This window comes from Chelonia mydas, chromosome 3, assembly GCF_015237465.2.
Source record: "Chelonia mydas isolate rCheMyd1 chromosome 3, rCheMyd1.pri.v2, whole genome shotgun sequence".
In the NCBI taxonomy this organism is placed as follows: Eukaryota; Metazoa; Chordata; order Testudines; family Cheloniidae; genus Chelonia; species Chelonia mydas.
The window spans coordinates 113,974,232-113,999,660 of record NC_057851.1 but is presented as its reverse complement, the minus strand read 5'-3'; the positions used below and the strand labels follow the sequence as shown (position 1 = coordinate 113,999,660).

General features: G+C 40.5%; 1 protein-coding gene across 7 annotated transcripts in view; it reads right to left on the bottom strand.

The window, feature by feature from the left end:
* The window catches only part of TIAM2 (TIAM Rac1 associated GEF 2), a 218,690-nt gene that overhangs the window by 86,098 nt on the left and 107,163 nt on the right, over positions 1 to 25,429 (bottom strand). For 6 of the 7 annotated variants that reach the window (XM_037895028.2, XM_043543180.1, XM_043543179.1 and 3 more), the window contains 5 exons: positions 22,049 to 22,160; positions 19,796 to 20,998; positions 14,164 to 14,599; positions 8,823 to 8,995; positions 6,447 to 6,671 (listed from right to left, as the gene is read on the bottom strand). In XM_037895028.2, the coding sequence (XP_037750956.1) occupies positions 6,447 to 6,671; positions 8,823 to 8,995; positions 14,164 to 14,599; positions 19,796 to 20,998; positions 22,049 to 22,063 (2,052 nt within the window). In that variant the 5' untranslated portion in view covers positions 22,064 to 22,160. Of the gene's footprint in view, positions 1 to 6,446; positions 6,672 to 8,822; positions 8,996 to 14,163; positions 14,600 to 19,795; positions 20,999 to 22,048; positions 22,161 to 24,256; positions 24,418 to 25,429 lie in introns of all 7 variants that reach the window. The other variant, XM_043543178.1, reaches the window with a different exon arrangement.

Here is a 25,429-nt window from a genome sequence, read left to right as displayed (position 1 = left end):
TTTTCTACAGAAATATATTTTAAATAAATATAAGCTAAAATGGGGGAGGGACAGGAAGAGATGATGCAAGGATCTTCTGGAGAAAGGATTACATGACTGTGTTTATCAGCCATGCAGGATGCTAGCTAATCAACTCCAAAAGCACCAGTAATCATGATGTTACGTTTAATGGCATTAGCAAAAACTGTGGGCAGGGAATTTCAGGGATTGTCTTGTAGTCTTATCAAAACCAGGGATGTCTGGAACCAATTGGAGACTGTGAACTAATACCAGCTGCTATTAGTCTAAACCTTTTAAACTACGATAATTCTCCCTGCCCATGATTTATACACTTGAAGACTAAAGGGGAAAACTTACAATCTAAAAAGCAACAACTTCAAAGTAAAACACATCCTGGTCCAACATGTTAATTACAATCCATGGGCTAGCAGCTACAATCCTCACTCTGCCTTTAACTTGAATGAGGCAAATATCCCATTGATTTCAGCCTGAGTTAAGACTAGAGGATTTAACCCCATCATGCACATAAATTAGAAGTAGGGGCTATTGTGTAAGACAAGAGGTAAAAAAAGAAAAGTCAATGCAACAAACAATAGCAGGGAATGGAAGGAGGAGAAGAATGATAATGGGTATGGTAGGTGGTTACATATATGATAGGCTAGCTAAACAGACTTGATGGTTTTGAGACATATTTTTAAAAAAAACAAACATACACAACACAACAGAACACACTTCTGGCCATCTACCCAGCCATTATCAATTGCAGGTAGGACAAAGGAGAGGACAGTCAGATTGCCTGGCAACATGGCAAGCTAGCATTCTTCCAGGTAACTGCAAGTATTTTGTACATAATAGTAAATGCTTTGATTGATAGACGGAGATCTGCAAAGCCAATTAGGGGGAGGTTGGATGCTCAATTCCCATCGATGGCATCCAAGTCCCATTGGTTTTAAAATCTCAGCCGGAGGTTATAAGCCTCCTTGAAGAAGTGGGTTTTGGAAAGGGAGTTAAAAGAGGACAGGGATTGGCATTGTATACATTATGGTCAGAAACAGAGGTCCAGTTTTAGAGAGGTGGGAATGAGAGAAAAACATAAAGGGAGCATCCACGTAAGTGCCTTGAGAGAGAGAAAAAAATGAGACAAAGGCAGAAAGATAGAAATGAGATAAACTGTGGCAGATCTTGAAGACATGGATGAGGTACTTGAATGATTTAGGCTGAGGGCCACTAAAGGAATTGTAGGGTGGCTGAACATGGTTAGAATGGTAGGCAAGATGGATTATTTTTGCAGCAGATACCTGGACTGGGGAGGAAAAGGCTTCAATAGCTGAGATGCAGGAGGAAAGAGGCTTGGAAAAGATTTGGGAAGCAAGGGTTGTTCTTAGATCACTAGGAGAAATGGCTCCTAGGTCAGAGAAAAATCTATTAAGATATTGGAAAACAACTGGAAAACAACTAAAGGGTAAAACATGACACCCTTATAGCATGAGATAAGCTAAGATGCTTGCACTGTTCATATCTGTGCTAATTTAACAACCTACAGGATCTGCTACAGGACTGAAATATATGTAAATAGTTAACAAATAAGGGCCTAAAGTGACATAGAAAGGTATTTAGATGCCAACTCCCACTGATTTCTGTGGGAGTTAGGTGCCTAAATACCTTTGACGATCTGGACCAAATTGCCAGTCAATGCTGTTCAAGAATACGTTGCATTATTCCTGGCTTCTTGAATGCAGCTTGTTACATGGAGCTCTGAGAAGGATCATTTTAGGTAGGGAAAGCCCAGTGTAACAAAAACCATCTCCACACAAATGACTGAAATGGAGTGTCAGATGTAAGAGCTGACTCATGAAAAGGGGACAAATATAGACAAAACACATTTAAAGGTTGATCTAAATACTCTCACATGAAAAAGCTTTGTGCTCACTCAGACTGAGCCAGAGTCACAAAAAGAATAAAACTCCTTGACACATGATATGATTTTAAAACAAATTCTTCCCATTGCACCAAACAAAGCAAAAGGAGCCCAGGTAAAGGTGAGGAGAAGGAAAAGATTGGTCCAGCACTTTAAACTGATGTGATTTTTCCCCCCATACACAAAACACCGTGCTCCTTGCTAACAGAAATGACTGCAACAGGACTATTTGCATGAGTAAGAAGTGCAGGATTTTGCCCTGAGACTTTTTTTCAGACAGAATGTATCCTTAGAAGCTGATCTGGGGAACCTACTGTGGCCCTATGGATTTAAAAGAAAAAATCCCTGCTGTTTTATAGGAACAGCTTTTCAACCACATTACAAACAATACAAAACTCTTTGCATTCCATTCCTCAGTTCTCAGACACAATCCATATTGCACACATCTGGATGAATGAGTCACTCACTATCAGGGGACTGTGAAAAGATCTTTTTATTTTGTCATGTGTTCCTACAGAGAGCTTGAAGCAGCAACTATGGCACTCTTCCAGGAATTTGTATAACATAAGGGTTACTTCAGCTATCACTAGATCTTTGAAATCAAAGAGATGAAAAATGGAAGAGAACACAGTAAAACAACATTAGTGTAAAATCAATAGTATCCTTTATTTACCATTCTGTCTACTAAGTTAAGAAACATTAACGAAAATATATTGAAACAACAAGAAGAATACACATGGAGAAAAACTACAGACAGCTAGCTTTTTCCAACCAGTGTCACCTTCTTATCGGTGGAAGTACAGATGTACAGAATATTTTCTATATTGACCACAGTATGGAAAGGAGTCATCATTTCAGGGTCATAGCAACAGCATCAAGGCCCTGATTCTGTAAGGCACTAGGCATGTGAGTAGCCCCATTGGACTATTCACATGCTTAAAGTTAGGCATGTGCTTAAGAAACTTGCTGAATTGGGGCCCAAACTTATTAGCCAACTTGCCTTCTGCAAAGGATAGAAGAATTAGCCTGCAGCCCATAATCTCCAGCCACCAACACAGTTTCTCCAAATGCAGAGATGCTCTACATCTTAAGTTTAAAGAAAGTATTTTATTCAAAACCTTGGTTGATTTCCTTTCTTGATTCAGGATCCGCAAAATGGCAAATGCATCAGTGTGAAGACCAGAGCAAGATTTCCCTAACTTCTCTCCCTGCCTATTTACTTCTTTCCATAGTGGTGAGCTATCATTAAAATGGAAGCATTTTACTGAGGATGGAGAGAAGGACAATTTTACACAGTAAAAAATAATGAGCTAGAACCTCAGCTGGTGCAAATCAGTGTAGGTCTATTGTACTCAATGAAGTGACATTGATTTACACCACCTGATGCTCTGGCCCAGTAAATCTAGATATCAGTTGTTAGTCCCTGGGTGTGCCAATTTTAAAAAAAGTAACTGAATCGATTGCAACTAAAGCTTTATTTCTCTTGCAGCAAAAACAGCAAGGACCCAGCAAAGTGCTTATGAAAAAGATTATCTTGGAGAACTGGTACTGTGACTTTTTACTCATGTATGTTATTATCTAACAGTATTAAATTTCATTCTTTAAAAAAAAAAGATTATGAAAAGTTGGAGCTTGGGAGGTCAGTTTGCACAATAAAATAGCTTGAAATTAAAGTCATGATCTTATAAATGTTTGTTACTGAAGGAGAAATCTATTAAATGTTAAACAGAAAAATAATCTGTTAAATGTTAAACAAACCATGTAATGAATTGCCCTCAAAGTGGCAATGAGAGAGAGAGAGGACAGTAGAGGCAGGCAAAGGGGAACTAGTACAGTATAGTTCAAGATGACTTTGGGCAAGCAGAATGCAGTCCTATTGATCTTGCTATTTTGGCTTTTATGGTGACAGACAAAATACACTTAGCTAAAGGAAACCTAGGAAAACTCCCATAAAAGTAATTCCAAGCACGTGTCTGCTTTTCCCATTAACGTTTCATTGTTTTAGTGCCTGCTAATAAAAAGAAAATACCTCTCCTCACAACCATCTGATAAGTGAGTTAAGTAGAATGTCTACAGCAAATGTGAATCATGTCAGCTACGTCAAAATTATTCAAAAAAACATAATAATGTTATGCTGCCATTTTAGAATCTGCAGAAAGAACCCCAGAATGCATTCAAGCCAATATTACTCAGAGTTATTCTATATGATCTTTTCTTTCAAAAGAAATTCGTAACAAAACGAAGAGGAACAGGGAGGGAAGTGGCCATGTGATTGAAAAATAGCAAATACATTAATGAAAACATTAAGCGATATATGCTGCCTTCTGTCCACAGCGGACTTTCCATTCATGCTGATAGACGTTCCCCATGTGCCCAGATGCAGGGCCCTACTTTTGATTTATTTCGCAACATTCTTTTTAGAATAATTCTATTTAAAGATCTCCTGGACATGCACCTGACCCCACTCCCATTGAAGTCAAAGGGAGTGTTTTCATTGCCTTTAACATCAGTTAAACTGGGCCCCGTGATTGTAGCATATATTATGATTTATTTGCCCACTACACAACAGTACACATGTTAATAATTAAGTGAGCCAAAGTGGTTAAATGTGGGTGCCTAAGCTGTGCCTGAAGATAAGTGTATATGCACCCATTTCATGTACATTCCCTAATGCACAAAAAAATTGCACTCACAATGTGTGGTGGCAAAATGCCACTGCAGCTCCAGAACAAAAGTAACTGAACTAGTGTTGTTAGTTCTGAGAGGAGTATGAACTGAGATGTATTAAGGGCTTTTCAGAAGCACTCTACTTTGTCCTATCTCCCTTCCCATTTAACTCAATGAGAGTTTTACTATTGACTCCAATGGAGAAGAGTTAGGCCAAGGTGGAGTGCTTTTTGAAATCCTACCCATAACGTATTTATGATATACTTAGAGAAAGACAAATATATCACAGCTCCCAGATCAGTGAGATGGCATAAACAGATTTCAGACTCACAGCTAATCCATTAGATATGGCCCCTCCCAAGACCTTTGTATCTGTAGTTACAGCAGACCCTTTGTGGGTTTCCCCCAGACAGTGGATCTAATTCTTTTAAAGCCCGTGCAGTGGGTCACCATTCTTTGTAAGAGGGCTCTAAGTTTGCTATTACTGGACTGAGGTCCCATATTGCTCTAAAAACGTTACATCTACTGCTGGAGGCAGTCCCTGATCTAGGAGATACTTCGGCTACCTGTCCAGCAGCAACAAGTCCCAAGCCAGAGAGTTATAAAAATAACACCTCCTTCTTCGTAGTTATTTTGTGGGGAGGGCAACTATCATTTTAAGCTTTAAAATTCTTTGGGTTCCCAAATGTTAGACATGCAATAATTCTTTATCAAATGCTAGCAATCAAACCCACCAAATTTCAAACCTAATACTATTAAACTCCCCAAAGTCCTAAATACCGGAAAGTTTAAAAATATATATATGCACACCTTTAAATATGTACACATACTTAAAAATGAACATGTACAGACTCCCGTACTATAACCCCTTTTTAGAGGCTGGTGAATGATGTGCGAAGAACCACATGGTGCAGGGATGTAGAGAACTCCCACTCCCTAACTCCCCTCCCGCCAAAGCAGAGGCATTCAATATCTTGCTTTTTAACAACAAAGATGTTGAGGAAGATAGAAGCTGTAAGTCTTGGGGAGCTGTAGGTTCCTATAGTATGTAGGATTTTCCCTTGGATGGTACTAAACCCAGAGATTTTACAAAGGACTGGGCCCTAAATTTAACCACATAGTGTGAAATCTTAGCCCAACGAAGTCAACAACAAAATTCCCATGGACATCACCGGGGTCAAGATTTCACACATGAAGTTCTATGGAAGAGTAGAACTTAGTATTGGGCACCGAGCATGTTTAGGTGCCTACAGATTTCGGGGGCAGCTGAGTGGGGGCTTTGTGAATCCCAGTGGAGCCTGATTATGGGATTGAAGTGCCTAAAGTGACAGTTAAGTGCTTAAGTCCTTTTGTATAGCTAGCCTTGGAAGTCTTGTGTAAAGAGACTGGAGGATTTTGCCCTAAACATTAAGAATTCAGATTCCACAACTTTCCCCTGGTTTTGTTCCATATGTTAATGATGATTCATTCTTAATTCTTATAAGCAGTTAATAAACTATAAGCAACAGGAACAGAAGACAGGAATGTCTGGCTGATAATTCACCCAACACAAGTATAACATAGACCTTGTTTGACTTTTGCAGCATGCTACAGAAATATCTATTTCCATATGTGGAAACTTGATTAGTAGTCCTTACTGGCAAAGTTGTAGTAGTTAGCTTCTATAACCACAGGCTAGGTCTTTTGTATGGCACTGTATAGCTACCAGTGTTTTCCCCGTTTTGCATTGTGAATCCATAGGGACACTTGTTCTCCAAGCCTAGGAAACATTAACAAAATCTGAGCCCAGAGCAGGTGAGCCTTTGTAGTCAAGATTATGTAACAAACTCAGTAGCAGAAATTAATACATGATTTGTAGTACCTGATTCTCTATGGCCTTCCTGTTTTTTGGATCGCTGACAATTGAAAGCTGTAATTCTGCCATCTTTTTCATCTTGCTATCCATGTCAATCTTCTGGATAAGGCTCTTGGTTTGGTTTTTCAAAAGCCTGACAGTGTCCTCTTTCCCAAGTTTCTTTGCAAAGAGGGAAGCACAAGCAGAGTGTATTGCTGTAATCCAGTTTTCCAGGTCCGTCTGGCTTGTTGCCTACATAACAGATTGAGAAAGCAACATTCTAATCAAAGAGGAAAAATGGCACTTAGGTGATACTAAAAAGTTTTTGTCAGGTGCATTGATTTGTAAGAGCTTTATGCTTTAAATTAAGCACGTGTGTAGAGTTAAGTTAAGTTGAGTAGGTTGCTGGTAGCCTTTTCTCCACTGTCTCATGGGATATGTCTACATTGTGATATGAAAAAACCCAGGCATGGCTGTGGCTGGCCCAGGTCAGCTGACTTGGGCTGTGGGACTATAAAATTTCAGTGTAGATGATGTTCAGGCTCAGTTTGGAGCCCAGGCTCCAAGACAAAGTGAGGCAGGAGGTCCCAGAACCTGAGCTCCAGTCTGAGCCCGAATGTCTACTCTGCGATTTTTAGCCCTGCAGCCTGAGCCCTGCAAGCCCGAGTCAACTGACCCAGGCTCTGAGACTCAGGGCGATGGGTTTTTTATTGCAATGTAGATGTACCCCATGATTGCTACACCCAGCCTTTTACTTCTGAGTCCTGCCAGGCCTGTGAGTGCCCTAGAATCAGCAAGCACAAGAACACTTCTGAGAGTTGTGGAGGTGAAGTGATTTGTACGGCTCAACCCTTCAGCCAGCTAAGAAGTAAAACTGGCAGGCTATGAAGACAAGTTTCCTCCAGTCTGACTTGGCCACAGGGATGGTGGCCACAAAAGTGATTTCCAAGGATAGGGGTCTGCATATTTGAACAAGCACAAATTAGTGGAGGGAGCACAGCAGGACAAGGGAGGATGCATGTTTATGCATTTTATGTCTGCAAACATCAATTTAAAAAAATACAGCTTTGCAATAATGTATTTTTCCTTAGGAGGACGGCTGCATGTTATGAGCCTCTCCAATAACACAGACAGTGGTTAGTTTCCTTAGATTAATAACTACTTTTTTGGGTTCCAAACGTCAACATTTAGCTGAAGCAAAACTTCCTTTGAGGCTAATGGAGTCAGGGGTGGGTCCATCTGTATGGAACTGTGGAGTGCTAATAATGTGTCTGGATTTTGATAATACTGCTGATTTCCTATGAGTTGTAACAGGCGAACAATAGATGCCTTACAGCATAAGTTACGCTCCGTTTATTTTAACCCCATCCATTCCAGCCCCTCCATTATTTCTGTAGCTGTAGCTGGCTGAGTTCACTGATGAAGTATCATCATGCACCTGAATGGACCAGTGACAGACCTGGAGGATCTCTAAAATCATGACAGCAACATGACAGCATCAACAGTTATCATAGTTAACTACTGTTTTAATTTCATGCCTGCAGCCCTCCTCCTTGTCAGGGCCAGACATTTCTCTCTCTCTTTTTTCCTCTATCTGAACATCATTGTTCTACTGTTACCTCCCAAAATACACTTCTCACCTTAAGCTCACAGTACATTTGGTATCTAATTCTTGGTCTCTCTTGACCGACTCTGATCATCTCCCCTGCTACTCATCTGGGTTACCCTTCCTGTTCCCACCTCTTCTTACGTACCCCTTGCCTCTCCCTTCCCCAACGAGCAAAAAACAGCATTAATGGAGTGGAGAATATGGCGCTTGGTTTTCACTCAGTCCTCCCTCTGGCAAAAATCCCCATAAACGTCAACGAAAGTTTTGCTTGAAGATAGGATTGAGTGAAAGTCTGAGGTACAGACTAAGATTTAAACAAACACATATATAGTTTATTGCTATTAATCATGTTTATTACGAGGGCCAACCGAGAACAGGGCCCCGTTGTGCTAGGCACTATACAAATACAGAGCAGCTGACTATCCTGTCCCTACCCTGCAGGGCTTACTATCTAAATAGATGGGACAGACACAGGGTGGTAAAGGAGTAGAACACACAGGCAGTGTGAACAAAGTGATTGTAGCCAACAGCATGTTAGTTCCACAATTTCTGGGAGCAGGAGGGAGGGTTTAGTTAGGAGGGGATCAGATAAATGGAGAGAAAAGGGAAGGGAAAGGGAGTGACAGAGACAGGGCAGTGGAGAAGAGGGTAAGAAGGGTAGCTGTGGAATGAAACTAAGGTGAAGAGACTCTAAAGGAGCAGGAGGGGCAGGATGGCGCAAACAATCAATCAGCACAGGGCACATTACTAATTATATTATATATAAAGACATAAATAAAAAATATTATCCTTACCTGAAATAGATAAACATCTCCAAAAGAATTGCTGAGGCAAAACACATTTTCCTTCTTGGGATGTTCAGGGACAGACTGCACTATGCTGTCCTCTGCAAACAAAGCATATCTTGGTGAATTGCTCTGTTCCATGGAATTCCTGCCATAAGTCTCATAAAAGAGCAGGGTACAACCTTTGGGGAAAAAAAAAAAAAAAAGAGAGAAAGAGAAACAAAGTGAGGTTCCAAAGTTCTTTTACACTACATGCTGTAGGAATAAAGAATTAAGATGCAAGACACATGGCTGTCCACCATTGGAGTTTGAAAAAGAAGTATTACTAAACCAAGAGAAAGGCAAAGGTTAATGGTGGCTTTGTCAAAAAGAAGGTAAAACTGATAACTAATAAACAGGAAAAATGTTTTCTGAAAGACACAGACTTGGGCTGAAAAAAAATAAATTATAGCTTAGTAAACTTAGAATGCCAAAATGCTAGAGCAGTGGTTCTCAACCAGGGATCTGGAGTCCCCCAGGCAGCCGCGAGCAGGTTTCAAGGGGTCCGCCAAGCAGGGCCAGAATTAGACTTGCTGAGGCACAGGGCAAAAGTCAAAGCCCCACCACATGGGGCTGAAGCCCGGGACCCTTAGCCCCACCACTTGGGACTGAAGCTGGAGCCTGAGCAATGTAGCTTTGTGGGGGCCGCTGTGGCATGGGGTCCCAGGCAACTGCCCTAACATCAGCCCTGGCTTTTGTATGCAGAAAAACAGTTGTGGGCCCCAGAGTTTTTATTGCATGGGGGGGGCGGAGGGGGCGGTTCAGAAAGAAAAAGTTTGAAAATCCCTGTGCTAGAGCACATAGAAAGGCTGCTCAGCTGAAGAAGCTGTTGTGTTTATTTAATAATTTGTGGAGCCAGTTCTCTCTTACTCAGTCACCTGGGAAACCTTAATATTTGCTAAAGGGGATTAGCAGATGCTCAGTACTTTTGATCTTCAAATATGTACAAAATGAGTAAGCATCTCTGGAGATTAACTTTGGTTCCCTTGTTTCTATCTGCAAATTCTGTAGTCAGACACTGTTCACTATCCAAATAACTTGGATGTTTTAAAGGATTTCCCTTTCTTGGACTGCATTCTCAGTTTTTCAGATAGAATGACATGCCAGATAGCAGATTGCCACATCTGCATCCTGGAACTAAAACTCAGTAACTAAGCTGATAATCGTACATATAACAAAGAGACGGTTAGGGGTGACCCGAACACAGTCTATAAGTACCTACATGGTGAAGAGAAATTTGATAATAGAGAGGTCTTCAATCTAGCACACAAAGGGTATAACAAGATCCAATACCTGGAAGTTGAAGATACACTAATTCAGACTAGAAGTGAGGTGCAAATTTTTAACAGTGAGGGTAATTAATCACTGGAACTATTTATCAAGGATTGTGGTGGATTATCCATCACTGGCAATTTTTAAATCAAAGTTGAATGTATGTTCTAAAAGATATGCTCTCATTTAAACAGGAATTAATTCAGGAAATTCCTATGGCCTGTGTTATACAGGAGGTCAGACTAGATGATCACAATGGTCCCTTCTGGCTTTTTAATCTATTACTATATATCTGTCCTGAACTATAGAAATATACAGTAAAGGGTTTGAAACGGAGCCAAACAAGGATTAACATTCTACCTTTTTCCACCGTTTTTCAAATTAAGAGGCACTGTCATGCAGTGTAGGGCGAAAATGTGGGTTTTGCCATAAAGTGGTGATTGTGAGAATAGTGGTGCATCTTTATGTGTGTGCGTGCATGCATGTGCACTTATGGTGGTGTGATGGGGATGTCATACAACCCTAATACAAATAGAAATGTTTCAGTTTTACACATGCTTTTTTTTTTTTTTTTAAAAACCTGCAAATAGATTTCCTCCCCCATTTTTAATGTTCCCCTGACTAGCGTTGGAAATCCAAAATCACAGCGTTCTAGTTCTTGAGAACTGGAGGTGCAACCTCGGTCACCAAGTGTAGATGTAAAACCAGCTCCAGCTTTAAACGTCCTCACTATTCAGGGTTGTTTGGATTCTGCTCTCCATTTTAACCCATTACAGCCATCGGTGCATGCTGGCTGTTAAGGACTTATGGAGTTTGGAGCCAATGTTCTGGTTGTGACCCATCTCTATAGAGAATTAAGAGAAACAAAAGTGAACCTGACCAGTCTCATTTCATTTTCTAGTGTGAATTAAATGTAAACAGTAAATTCAGAAATTAGCACCCAGGTGGCCTGAGTGCTGGGTTGACACTCAGAGGAAAGAATTCTCTCCCTAGTATACCCCACTGAGGGCACTCCAGTCCAAAAGCTGGAGCAGTCTACACAGCCATTTATTTGTCCTTCACTACCAACACACACACACACACAGGGTGTCTGACACAACTGGCCAGTATAGCCGCAGCTTTGTCCCCAGCCTGCTATGCTCTGCTTCCCTATACAATAGAGCCACACTAAGGGCTCTGTGCAGATGCAGTGACAGGGGGCATGATTTGCTCTGAAATAAGAGGCATTGCACCTAGTGTAGTCACTTATAGCTCAGCAGAGTGGGCGTAGCAGTACCAAATCCAAATTCCCCACTTGCATACATCAGCAGCAGCGTTTTACAGCCACTATGCACGCACACATTGCACAGACATAAATGACCACATAAAATGCAAGGAAGGTGAGAACTGGGTTAGAGGTTTAGAATTCAAGCCTAGTTTTAATGGGTTGGTGCTTTGTTCCTGTATATATTTCCCAGTTCTCTTCAGTCAGAGAGCACTGTACCATCTCAAAGTATTTTTGACTTATCTGGATTTATCGTTGTTTATAAAAAGTATAATTATATTATTTTAAAATTCTTTCTAATATCCTTAAGGTGTTATAAGAACATAAGGAAGGGTATTTCAATCCATATTTTTATCCTGATAGTTTTTCACTAATTTTAAGTTTTTCAGAGGAGCAAGGCACGTTTTAGAGTTCAGCCACATAACAGCAGAACTATGATCCTTATAAATGGATAGGTCCACACATTCTCCCTACTCCTGATGCTGCACTGGAACTGATTATAGTCTATGTGTTTTGATCAAAGCTTGTACTCAGGGGGAATTGGTGGGAAAGCAAGCTCCCTTGTTAAAATAAATTAATTAGAGGGGACAGATGGGAAGGACAGTTCCCCTTGTTAAAGGTTTACTATTCAAGCTCAGGTATTGTCAGCACACTAAGTAAAGTGGAGGCCTCAGGACACTGATAAATCCAAGTTTGGCAGGTAACCAGAAGGTTGTAAGCCTTTTCCATATTTATAATTAAACACATATCAACAGAATGCAGAGAAACATGCTGTTCTCATTCACATACGTGGCTCTTTTAAAAATGTATTTAAAAATATCTTGGTTATTTAAATTTCCAGAACAAATTAAACCAAGATTTGATCAAAATCTACACAAGGAGTTCTGAAGCAAGTTTCTTGATCTTAATATAGTATGCTATATAAATTAAATTAAATAAAAGAAGGAGGCCTTGAAATCCACACAGACAAGTTTATTTTGGCAACAAAAATCTTTGCAAGACAAGTAAAGTGTATGTATGAAAAAGGAAATGTCTATTTATGAACAACTAACAAAGACAAAAAGATCCAGCACCATGAAGGTAACTATAACACTAATCCCATGTGAAAAGCACTCAAGATACAGTAATAGGACTCTCACAAAACAAGTGCAACATACTTAGCATAAGGTGTTTTGTTGGTACTTTAAGAAATCTTTCAAAAGACAGATTAAACTCATATTTACACTTCAGTGTCTAAACAAAGGTGAGGAAAGGGTGGTATTCAGATACTGCTTTTTCTCTTTACATATGCTATTTGCAGACGTGATTCATTTTACTGCCTCGGTCTAGTGATAAAGACAAGTGATGTAACTTGTTAATTAAGGCTTTGTCTACACTGGACTTTCATCTGTAAAACTTCTGTCATTCAGGGGTGTGAAAAAACACACACCCCAAATGACAAAAGTTTTACTGATGAAAAGCGTCGGTGTGAACAACGCTTTGTCGGCAGGAGAGCTCTCCCACCCACAAAGCTACCGCCTCTCGTTGGGGGTGAATTTTTTTTTTTTTTTTTGTCAGTGGAAGAGCTCTCTCCTGCTGACAAAGAGCGGCTATCCTGCACACCTTTTAGCGGCACGGCTGTCGCAGCACAGCTGTGTCGCTAAAAGGTGCATAGTGTAGACATAGCCTCAGTCTGACTGCATTTTGATCGCTTAACAACAGATCTCAGAATTATCGTGCAGAATTATTGTATTTTTTTCTTTCCTGCTGGTTTACTTTGTATGAGTTAACATTGCAACATTTTGAACATCACCAATACTTACAGCACAGAATTTATTTTTCTTCAGGTCTAGACCCATGCATGAGTCAGGTAATAATTTTGAAAAGTGAAACCTGTGGGAAGGTTATTCTATTCTCTCCTCCAGCCTCAAATATGCTAGGAAACTATTTACTTTGACTATTTCCTTACTTATTAACTTAGCATTATATTAACTAAAAGGCAATTCCCAGCAGTATAATCTATACAATATAGGAAATCACCTGTTAAATTCCTCTGCCTCCCCAGACAAGTCGTACGTTGATTTTCCTCCACATATTTGCTGACACCCATCCGCTGCTGGTAATACACCTACTTCCTCCATTACAATCATTAGTAAATGTGCAACCTTAGCTCCGACCCAACAGTCATCCACCGACCCACAAACAGCGTTTTCCCCCCAACAGATTGGCTCCACACTGTGCTGTTTCATGGTAAGGGAAGCACACCCAAAGCTGAAGGTGCAAATGTAGGCCCACTTTTAGGAAGGTACTTAAGCACATGCCTATTTTTAAGCATGTGAGTAGACGACTTGTGTACTTAAAGTTAGTCATGGACTTAAGTATCTACCTGAATTAGGCTTTGTCTACACTACAGACCCTACAGCTGTACCCATGCAACTGCACTGCTGTAAGGTTTCCCGCGTAGCTGCTCTACGCTGGTGAAAGTGGTCCCACTGGCATAATTAAACCACCCTTAACAAGTGGCAGTAGCTATGTCGACAGGACAGTGTCTCCCACCAACATAGCGCTGTCCACACCGGCACTTCTGTTGGTGAAACTTTTGTCAGTCGGAGGAACGTTTTTTCATACTCGTGATCGACAAAAGTTTTACAGACAAAAGTGCTAGTGTAGACAATGCCTAAGGTCTTCAGGGGCTGAGTTTCAGTTCAAAACGTTATCTAGGTTTCATTTTAAAAGACTACCAAACAATGGATAGCACCTGAGTTGGCAGGTTAAAAGAGTTTAACAATGATTTACCTTTGAGTGTTATCCAATACTGTTTCCACTTTCTCCGTGCAACCAGCTCAAGTTTTTTCTCCTTCTGTAGAGTTACCAACGGCTTGAAGAAGAGCCACCCTGCTTTGCGCACAACTCCTTGTTCTCTCTCATACAGCAGATCCAGTTGCTCTAAGGAACTGAATGATTCACTGCTGGAGTCCTCTGTGTCTGTTGATGTGTCCGTATTCTCAGCGTTAGTCCTGCTCATGTCCAGCTCCCGCATGAAGTTTTCGTAAATGTTCTGCCTCAGGGCATCACTGCTGATTGCATTAGTGGATTCACTTCTCTGGGACAGAATATGGCCAGAGCCAGGTGACCACAGTAAACCAGACAGCTGCGAAGGTGACAGAGTGTCCGTAGCAAGGTTATCAATTCTGCTGTCGAAGTACTCACTCAGATCTTTGGATTTTGGCTCCTGTAAATAATGCAAATTGCAAGTAATCTATGGTGAAGAGACATACTGTCTTGTTTCATGTTTCGTCATTGCAAACTCCATCACAGCGTGCCTGCTTTCACCATGATGGTGCCTGTTAATCTTAGCGATCTTTGCTACTGTCAGTACTACTGCAACATTTTTGTTCAACAGAATCCCAATAAGGCTAATTGCCAAACCAGCAGTGTTTCCTGACTCAACAGGCCTTTAAAAAAAAAAAAAAAAAAATCATAGAACTCCTTGATAATTGCTGAGAATTGATTTCCAACAGCCCAATGGGCATTGTGAATAGAACCATATACCTCTGACAACTGTGAATTCATCTGTTTTCCTGAGCATCGTGAAACAGGGACATTGTCTTTTACACCCCAACCTGACTATAATAGTAACACTGATAACAGGGGTGTAATTAATAATGGGTGAAATTGAATTCAATCTAGGTAGCAAGGTTTCAATATCTGACCATTTAAAAACTTTGGATCTTTGGATTAACAGATGTAAGTTGATGACTTTAATGGAGCTAGGCTGATTTTGCCTCCTGAGGATCTGAAGAATGTCAGTCTGAAATATTTTTAAACCCATTGAATTCACCATCTACCAACCAAGATAAATGTGCTCAACTTTGTTTTAAAACTAAGAGAAAGTGTGTTGGATGATTTGCACAAATCCAGGTTTTAAAATGCAGTGGTGTATATTTTCTAAAAAGATTGTAGACATTGCTATATCAGTGGGGGCTTGACTCCCAGATCCAGCAGTATATTATGAAATCCATTTGTATTATTCATGCTTGTATGATGCAATTTCATTTCTTCTGCAACCGAGCAGGGCAGTTCCCTTTTAAGCTCTTTGAGATGACTGTTCTACATATGATTTTAATTCCACATTGGTGATGTGGAATGTTCACTCATTCCTGCAATAGTCTGGCTACATGGAAGTTCCGAGCCTCATGGCCTGACTCAGCAAGGTGCTGAGCACCCTTACTTCAGTGGGCACTCAGGGGTCTTAGTATTTCACAAGACTGGGCTCTTCAAGCTAAATTCCACTGTCAAAGAGAACCATTCCACCAATCTGATGGGAGGATTTATCTCCCATCCAACTGTATTTTACTGATATTCTTAAAAAATACATTATACTTAAAGAATAAGCTAGAGAGAAACTATTTGCTGCCTTTTGTATGGGGAAAAAAAAAATCTAACAAATTTTACTTGAAAATAGCCAGTGGCTGTAAATAGCTCAACCAGAAGCACAACTATTACCCAAGAAAGTATTATTTTTTGCTCAAGTTTACACTGCTTCTATAGTAATATTTATTTGCACTCTGACTTCTACATATGGATAAAGTAAACAAACACTGGTCTCCTGTGAACTAGTCGCACCAGAAGCTTGGAAAGCAGCTGCATTTTTTTGCCACATCCTAGATGCGGCACATCTAAAATGTACTGGAAGAAGCTGCGTCATGTTTTGATAGTATGATGACCTCCAATGTAAAGCCAAGAGCAACAGGGAGATCCCATGCCGTTGCAGATTTCACAAGAAAGGTCACTTTTCAGCAGTAGGCTCAAAAATGCCAGATTTAATTTAAAGATTATGTTCCAAGACAATACATTTAAGTTTGAACCTGGAAGAAACCCTTCTAACATCTAAATCTTTTAGATGTGCTCAACAAAATAGGTGCAGCTTTCCTATAAGCGTGTATAGTTTCAGCATGTAATTGATCTCTATCCTTTCCACAAAGCTTACTACGATTAGGACTTAGTCTCAGAGCACTAAAACAACAACATAACACATATTGATCCATTTGGCACATTCCTCAGAACGGGACAGCGAGAAGCCAGCCTGGCCCAGAAGGAGCATTTACCAAGGGGTAAATCACTCTGCTGAAGTCAGCTGAGTTATGCCAGTATAAAAGTGGCTTGAGATCAGAATCAAGGGCTTGGCTACACTTGCAAGTTAGAGCGCATTAAAGCAGTCCCGGGTGCCCTAGCTCACTACCCGTCCACACTCGCAAGGCACGTAGAGTGCGTCTGGTACTTCACCTTGGCGAGAAGATTAACGCTTGTTGCGCCTTGGCTGAAATGCCTGGGCGTTAGTGCGAACGAGGTGTTGCATTACTGTGCTCTGATCAGCCTCCAGAAACATCCCATAATCCCCTTAAGTCAAGTGGCCACTCTTGTCATTGTTTTGGAATTGCTGCAAGAATGCGGATATGCTCTTTGAAAGCTCCATTTCTGACAACTGGCATGCTCCAAGACAAAGCAACCGTTACTGTGGAATGCTGTGTGTGTGTGAGAGAGGGGTGGGCGGGGGAGTCTGCTGCTATCTGAACTTACAAGACAGCATGCTGACATGCTCTCAGCCCCCCAAAAACCCACTCTCTCTCCCCCCACATACACACAACACACTCCCTGTCACACTCCACCCCACCTCCCCCATTTGAAAAGCACATTGCAGCCACTTGCATGCTGGGATAGCTACCACAATGCACTGCTCTCTGTGGCCGTTGCAAGAACTGCTAACGTGGTCACACCAGTGCACTTGTAGCTGTCAGTGTGGACAGACTGAAGCGCTTTCCCTACTGCGCTCTACGAAGGCTGGTTTAACTCAAAGCGCTCTACATCTACAAGTGCAACCATGCCCCAAGTTGAGTGTCTGAAGTTCATTCCTGCAGATGGAGGCAGGAGTAATCCTAAATTCCAATGAAAGTGAGAGGGAATGAATATCCTAATATGCAGATTTGGGTGAGAGTTGGGTTCATATTATTTGGATAGTTGAGACTATTTGGAGTTAGAAAAAAATGACAATGGATATAAAAGGTTTAAGATGTGAGCTATATTGAGCAAGGGAGAGAAGGCAGCAGCATTCTCACCAGTGCAAGTGGAGAGGCAAGATTTAAAAAAAAAATATATATATATATATATATATATATATTATGCATGTTCCTGCAAAATGATTGTATTCCATTGATCACACAACTCCTGGCCTGACTCCAGGCACTGACTAGCTGCAAATCTCTGGTAAGATTTGGGAATCTCCATTTCCCCTTTCTTTAATCCAGTGTTGGCACAGGCACATGCTGAAACATTGGCATTTCAATACTTTCTTATCGCTCTTCAGAAGCGATCAGCTTCCTACAAAAAGACCAATTTTCAGTTTATTTAGGGAATATATTGTTAGGTTTGCAAATCACTAATAGGGCCTCATTTGGGGCCCACTAAATTAAGTGCAAGCCATGCCACTAACTGGTTATAAACTCCATTAAAGTTGTCAGACAGGGACTCGAGCCCCAAACCAATACTACTTTGAGAACTTTTGTCTCTCTAGGGATCCATCTACACTCCACTGTAACCAAGTGACAGCATAGCTATCCCCTGAGCCAGTTACAACATGTTTAAAATTGGTAAAGTGGAAAGGACCCAGCCAAGCCTCCACAAACAAACTACATCTATGGACAAGATGCTACACATTTTAACCTGTTGTTGCTAGGGTCCTCATCTCAAAGACAGTTGTTCTCTGTTACTCAAGCCCAGCATTTTCAAAGTAAGATGCTATAATTAGGATTGGGGTTGATTTCCTTTCACCAGGTCTGGTTTGATACAGACTCACCAGCAACATTTCCCTGCTGTTGGGGAAGTCAGTGAGTCTCTTTACTATGTATACACAGCTGGTGCAAAACAGCCATTAATCCCTTACCGGATATCATTCTGAAAATGTTGTAATTAACTAATGCATAACAAAAGGGCTATGTTGCGGACATCGTATTTAGAGCCTGATATGAACTTTTATAAAAATCTAAATATTCAGTGCTGTTTATATCAATGAAGAAACCTCGGGTAAAAAGCTAAAGCACTTTTTATTATTCAGTTTTTTCCTGTTTTCTAACTAACAAGTGAGTGCTCAGGTAAGGTTTCAGGAAACTTGAGGGCTCCATAATAACTCTCAAAAAGTCTTAAGTAAGGTAATGAACCAGCTGAGCAGCCTTCAGTTTCCCAGAGCCAAATTCTGTGGCCCTCTCTTGGAATTTACAAAGGCAACCCTCAGATTAACCTGATTTCTTGGCACAAACTGGCCCTTAATATTATATGCTGTGCCTTGAAGTCAGTTTGGCTCACACATTGGTTGTGGTATGGAGTGAGGAGGAGCTCCAGGAAGATTATGCCACAAGATGGCATAATGCCTACCAAATCTTCCCAGCACACTGGAGAAGCACAGTTGCTGCATCATCCCTTAGAGGGAGCAATGTGTGATCTCCTATTTAGCTAGATAATACTGCCGGATGGTATGAAGATGTACAGGTACATGGCTCTGTCTCCTCTCTGCTCACCTTGGTGGTGGCTTGCATCCCTGCAGTTTTAGAAGGGAGCAGTCCCTAAACTGAAGAGAGCACAGAGAGCACAACTTTGGCCAGCCCTTTCATGGGAGTCATTATGGGAGTGAGGGAAGTTTCTGCATACCCCATTTGTGTGTTCTTAGAAGGCCAGGCACGGTCTGCCCTTTACGGAGCTGATTCTGGGACCTAGAGCAGGAGACAGGAATTTCAGTCTCGATCACAGCTATCCTCAGTTCCCATTGATGGGATTAACCTTAAACTGTTCTAAAGAGACACCCACTAACTAACCAGATGGCACTTCAGTTTTGATACCCAGAGAATTATGTAGCCAGGTTCATACACAGGAAGAAGACAGCTAGATAATAACATCTCCATAAAACTACAGGTTTAACCAAAAACCCCGTTGTCTACAGTTGGATTTGGAGATATAACTGGGTTGTCCTTTCCTAACTTGAGAGGGATAACAGCGAGCACTGGTGATGAGGGGGAAAAAATTTACAAAAGATATTTACAACATGCACATTCCCATGTTTCAGGATTTGTTTTACTGCACTTTTCAGATTATTTTTATAGACGTTTTCAGGGCTACAAATTATGTTTTGATCTACAGGATCAGATATCTCTTTGCTTTAACATTGAAACTATTTTAAAAGCTCTAGTCCATCTCATGAAAATCTAGTGACTTGAAAATCTATTCACTGATGTATTTGCTTCCATAAATGACAATTCGAGAGCTGGAATTTTCACCAATCATTGAGTAGTCTTATGGGAAAAACAAAATACAGGCATTACACTAATGGAAGGTATCTACAGCTCTCAGTACTAGACTTTAGGTGAGTTTTTCCACATACCTGCAGTTTTCTTTTCTTTCTAGAGAGGCTTCCTGTCCAGTCACTGATGCGTCGCATCCTGCTCTTTAATGTATCCTTCTTGGAGGCATCTTCGTTTAGGGGTTTGGATTTTCTACATGGGAGAGTATAAGAAGAGTACTGTGCGGGGCCTCTGTGTTCTACCCTAGAGGGAACATCAATGTCTGAGGCAAAAGAAACACGGTTGCTTAAGCTGGCATGAGTGCCAATGTATTCATCAGACAACCTGAGATCTGAGGATGGGCTGCCTTCTAAATTTGTATCCTTATATAGATCGCGGAGGGAGGAAAGAGATGAACTTTGGTTGAAGGACTTTTTGCTGTCATTTGTGGGAAAACTGGCATGAATCCTTGTATCCGGAGTGCTCCTGGTCAGGTAGGAGCCATCCAGCTCATTGATATCCCCATTGTTTCCCCAGGGAGAGTCATACCATGAAGATTCTGAGCTTAGGGAGCTTCCTTTACTGGATCTAAGTCTTGAGTCCGTGGGAGATAGACGATGACTTGAAGTGTCATCCATACTGGAGTTCCTCCTCACATCTAGCAGGTCATTAGATTTGGATTCTAAAGTAGGTGAGTACCTCAGCAGCTGGACTGGTCCATTGGATTCCTCTGTAGAGTCTTTGTTGTTGCTACTGTTGTGAAACTCAACCTTTAAACAGCCATCCAGCTTCCCCAGTGTTTTAATGAGAACTTTGGGGCTCCTCCTGTCATCTGGTGGTGAGGTTGATGCTAGGCTCTCATTCTTTCCATAGCAATTTAAAATATGTCCACTGCATTCCCTGGAGGCAACATGAGTACTTGCAGCTTCAAGGCCAATATAATGGAAACCATTCTCGGGAAAAAATGTCGCATTGCTTCCCTGGCAGTAGTTCCCTGAGGCATTTGTCCTGTGTTTGGCATGGATACTGCTTTTAGAGGCCTTTGCCACTGTGTCACTGAGCCTTGGTGAATAAGGCTGGTTACTCTTGAAGTGAGAGAGACAGCTTCTGGCTAGTGATCTCGATTTGTAGCTAGTGCCAGTGCTGCTGTGTCCCCATCCATGCAAGGAGCAAGACTTTTCATCGTTCGCATGAATGCTGTGAATTTTCAGAGAACATGGTTTCTGCTTGGCACCAGATGCAGCATTAGCATGATTTTTTGATCCATGAAGGCTGTACTGGCTTTCTGAATTTCCCATTTTCCACTAAATTAAGAAAAAAGTTTCATTAGTATCAGTGGCCAGAAGATGAAGAACTAAGATGAACAGAGCACTTTTACACTCTGAACAGGAAACAGACTTTTTTTTATTGTATGAAACAACTTTTTTAAAATAGAGTCAATAACCATTTTCAGTATTTAACAATTTTTTTTTCCAGCGGGTGGGGAGGTGGTCAGGAAAGCTCATTCTTTGTGTGGTTTGTTACCCTGCTATAAAGCTACCAAATGCTGGCGTCTAACCCCATTGAAATCATTTCAACACCTCCCTCCTCCCACACCCCCTGGCAACATCTTCTTCTTCTAACTTGTAAACCCTTTAACTCCCAAGAACAATAGCATAACAAAAGGGAAACAACAGGATAATCACTACTTAGATGTACAGTGAACTGTACTTTCAGAAAACCCCTTCTGCCAGGAGACACGCAAACTGCAGTTTCAGCTTGACTAGCTTTGGTGAAATAAAATGTTCCTTCAATAAATTGTTCAGTAAACCCCTACTCATGATTAAAAACAGCCAGTGGGGTGGGGGGGGAGACTTGGGTTTTTTGAATAGCTTTCAATACAAAGCTGCACCATGTTTGTTCAGCACACAGAAGTTTGGAAGCTCACTCAACAAAAGGTACTTGAGCAATCCTTGCTGATTTAAAGTAGCATTTACAGGAGAAGTTCAATTGCTGGTGTGAGAAGGTTGTACAATCTGGCCCCATATAAGTGCACTTGAAAATAAAAGGCCCAAGTTGGCCCACCCTTACTTTTGTTTCAAACTCCAGTGGCTGCAGTATACATACAAAGGACAAAGAATGTTTTGAACAGATAAAAAACAAGTCATCCTAAACCGTGTTTTCAATGTTGAAATAGTAACTGGTGCTTCTCTTCATATTAACTTTCAGACTGGACTTGTGTAGCCTCCTTACAGGCTTCTGGGAATCCACATTTTTTTTTTTACATTTATTTTGAAACCCTCCCTGCTCCACCCTATTTATTTTTCATTAAGTATTTTGGTATACAGTTTAGTATGAAATAAAAACAGAAATACCTCTAGAATCACCATTAAATGTGGGTGCAATTAGCAATCAGTGTGCTTTGCATTGTCCTGATAGCTAGCCACCACACTTTCCAAAAACAGGATGGCATTCCATGAAAACTTTCTGGAAAATACAAACAGGGAAAAAATATCTCAGTCAAATATATTTACATATACTTTACCTCTGCTATCAGATAAATCAACATAAAAATGAGAGAAGAGAATTGGTTAAGAGTCTTTATATTTCAGCTACATATTCTTATACACTATGTTTGTTAACAGGTGTGAAATTATTGCAACAGAACCTAATATTGGGATGTTTTCTAATTCTTTCTTACTCCCCTTTCAGTGATGAACTGGCACAAACTTCCATTACTCTGCATTTTGCTTTGGTAACATGCATTAAAATTCATCAGGCTGTGCAAGTATCCATTACAATTTGGACCACTTGTACCAAACTGATCAGAGCAATGTCTTTGTGCTTGTTTACTCCTGTCATGGCTGAATTCCAGCCACAACCCCAGAGGTGAAAGGCTACCCTGCCAACAAGCCAGCAAACTTTTCTTAAAGTTTATTCTGATTTTAAGTTAATCTGCCAGCAAAACAACAAAAAGGCAGCACCAGGCTCTGCACACACCAAAAGGTAACAAGACAAAAGTCGCTATTGAGAAGCTGAGTATATGTCAGCTGTTCACATGGCACACAAAGGCTGTAATTCAAAACAACAGGACAGGATCTGAATTTCACAGAACTCAACAGCAGGTTATTGACTGAAAACGCTCAGCAGAAGAAATGCATCACTGTAGAGAAAGTTTTTTTGGGGAAAATTATTAGAACAGCAGTTTAATGGATATACTGTTTACCAAAATTCATTCCCTCCCCCAAATAAACTTGGCGGACAGTTTACAAGTAATCCATGAAGAGTCCAAAGAACTATGACATTTTCAATGGAAAAATTATCCCATCCGCACAGAAATAAAAAAATACACTGAAAGATTTAGCTTCTTTATAAAAAAAAAAAAGAGAGAGAGAGAGAGAGAGCGCGCGCAAAAATGTGGATGATTTTATGTCTCTAACATATTAAGAGCCACACAGGTGACTAAAGGAATTCATCAGCAAGCTTTGTATTTGGCTAACTTTTAGGTTACATTACATTACAAGTCACAAACTAGCATTAAAAACAGTATCGACAGAGAGCCTTAGACAAAGGTTAGCAAACAAATGTCTTAGAGGTATATTATATTTTTTGACCTTGCTCTGCAGTGTTTACACACCTCTGTACACAAAGCCATGAGTACTTTCACCAAGCCATTTGTTAGAGACTTTCACAAAATGTAGGGACTTGAACATCTTATGATAAAAAGCTACTTTATTTGAAATGTTAATAATAAGGAATTTAGATGTTTATGCATCCCCTTATCTTGTAGGTATTAACTGACTATGCCTAGAAAAGCATTAGTTATATAAAGCAGCTCTAACAATAGCAGCTTTAATGCACAGCAATTGATTTAACAACAGAAGGGGGGAAAACCCTACATTCAAGATGAAACCAAGTTAAATAGAAAAAAAAATGCATAAACTCTATCAAGTTCCCAGTTAGTCAGTCAGTGTAAATCTTTAGCAAACCTGCTTTCACCATTCCAATAAGAGCAGATCACAAACTAGGGAGTTTGTATGTAGAACCTACATATCAGAGCATAAACTACACTTGCAAGGAAGCTTTGAGAGGCTTATTTCTATTCATAAGGGGACATTGAACCCAATTTGTCTAAAGAAGCAGGCAAAGTGACCATCTGGTCTCCATAATGATTGTGCACTGGATGGTAATCCTTTTAACAGAGAGGGTAGTGAGCAAGCTGCTATTAAGAACCTCAAGATAGACATCAGTTTTTCAAGGCTCAAGTCACTGGTACAACTTCCAGTGTGCGTGTCTGATGCCATGTACATATTATATAATGGGTGAAGGAATAAATTTATCTAAAGGTACAATGACTGTAAAATAGGGCCTCAGTCAGTGTAGGAGCCAATCAAACGTACAACAAAACAGTCAATAAATTCCACAGAAATAGTGACAAGGGATTTTTCTCAGCACCCTGGGACTTCAGAACGCCAGGACATTCTAAACATTCAAACCAGTGACACAACAAATAATGACATCTGCAAGACTACAGAGCAATCACCGCTCTCAAAATTAGCCGCAGCCATTGCTACTTTTCTTACATTTGTATAGAGATTTTCCTTCGACAACCTACAATATGCGTGAGTTGGGGGAATCAGTTTGGTGCCAAATCCCAGATGACACTGGTGCATGGGAAAGGCTCTAAGACAAGTTCCAGTTTCTTTGATTCAGCGATGCAACGTATTTTAAAACCTCCTTAATTCTGGAAGGTACAGAAATTGAAACATAAAGGACTGATCTTAGCTACATCTAAAGAATAAAAATATATATTTCACAGCATCTTTGTATTTCAGATTAAGAGATCAATTCTCCCACCAGTTTGCAGAGATGGCTGTATGGATACCTCTCATGAACAAAACCAGCTCCTATTAAACGTTTTCTGTCATTGTAGTCAGTGTATTTATAAAGTGGCTCACCTCACTCAAGGATGATAAAAAAGTTTATTTACTTTCAATTGTACTAGACATTCCATGAAAAAGAGTTTTTAGCCTTTACCCTAGGTGCTCCATGATACATTAAAAAAAAATGCAAGTATACCAATAGACTACTCCAGGAAACCCCCTCTCCCTCACCTACCACCACCACATCCAATAATTAACTTAAGTCAGAATCCAGCAGCTAAAAACATTTCCCCATGTTTATGATCTTCCATTTAAAGTCCTCCCAGTCTCTCTGGGCTCAAGAACAAAAGTGTGCATTGTAGCATGCCCTGAAAGATCGACCAATTAGGTCTATTTCAGACCAGGGTGGGAGTGAGATCCTGAACTGAGGATCCCTCCTGGACAATGGCCAGCCAGCTACACCCCTTCTCTTAATCTAATGGGGCTCCACCTTAAGCACCTTCACTGACTGCCATTATGGCAGGATAGTGATTAGACAGCCTTACCAAATGATAGAAAATGTCCTTGGGAATAAAGGGTATAGCAGCACATTGCAGCTTTAAAGGAACTTTCCACACCAAATTATTAATCTCTGAGAACAGAGTTTTATAAAGAGATATTTAGATGAACTCATTAGCATCCCATACTGTATGTAAAAGCAAAGACAAATTTTGTGTTTTCAAAATGTATTGGGTGAAAGCAAATATTTACTTTAAAAACAATAAAAAATAATGTTTTGGCATTAGATTTGCTTATAAGAAACAACAATTCAAGGGAACAGGAAGTTTTCAGACCTACAGAATAAATTGCTTATTCTGTGGCAGCAGTTTACAG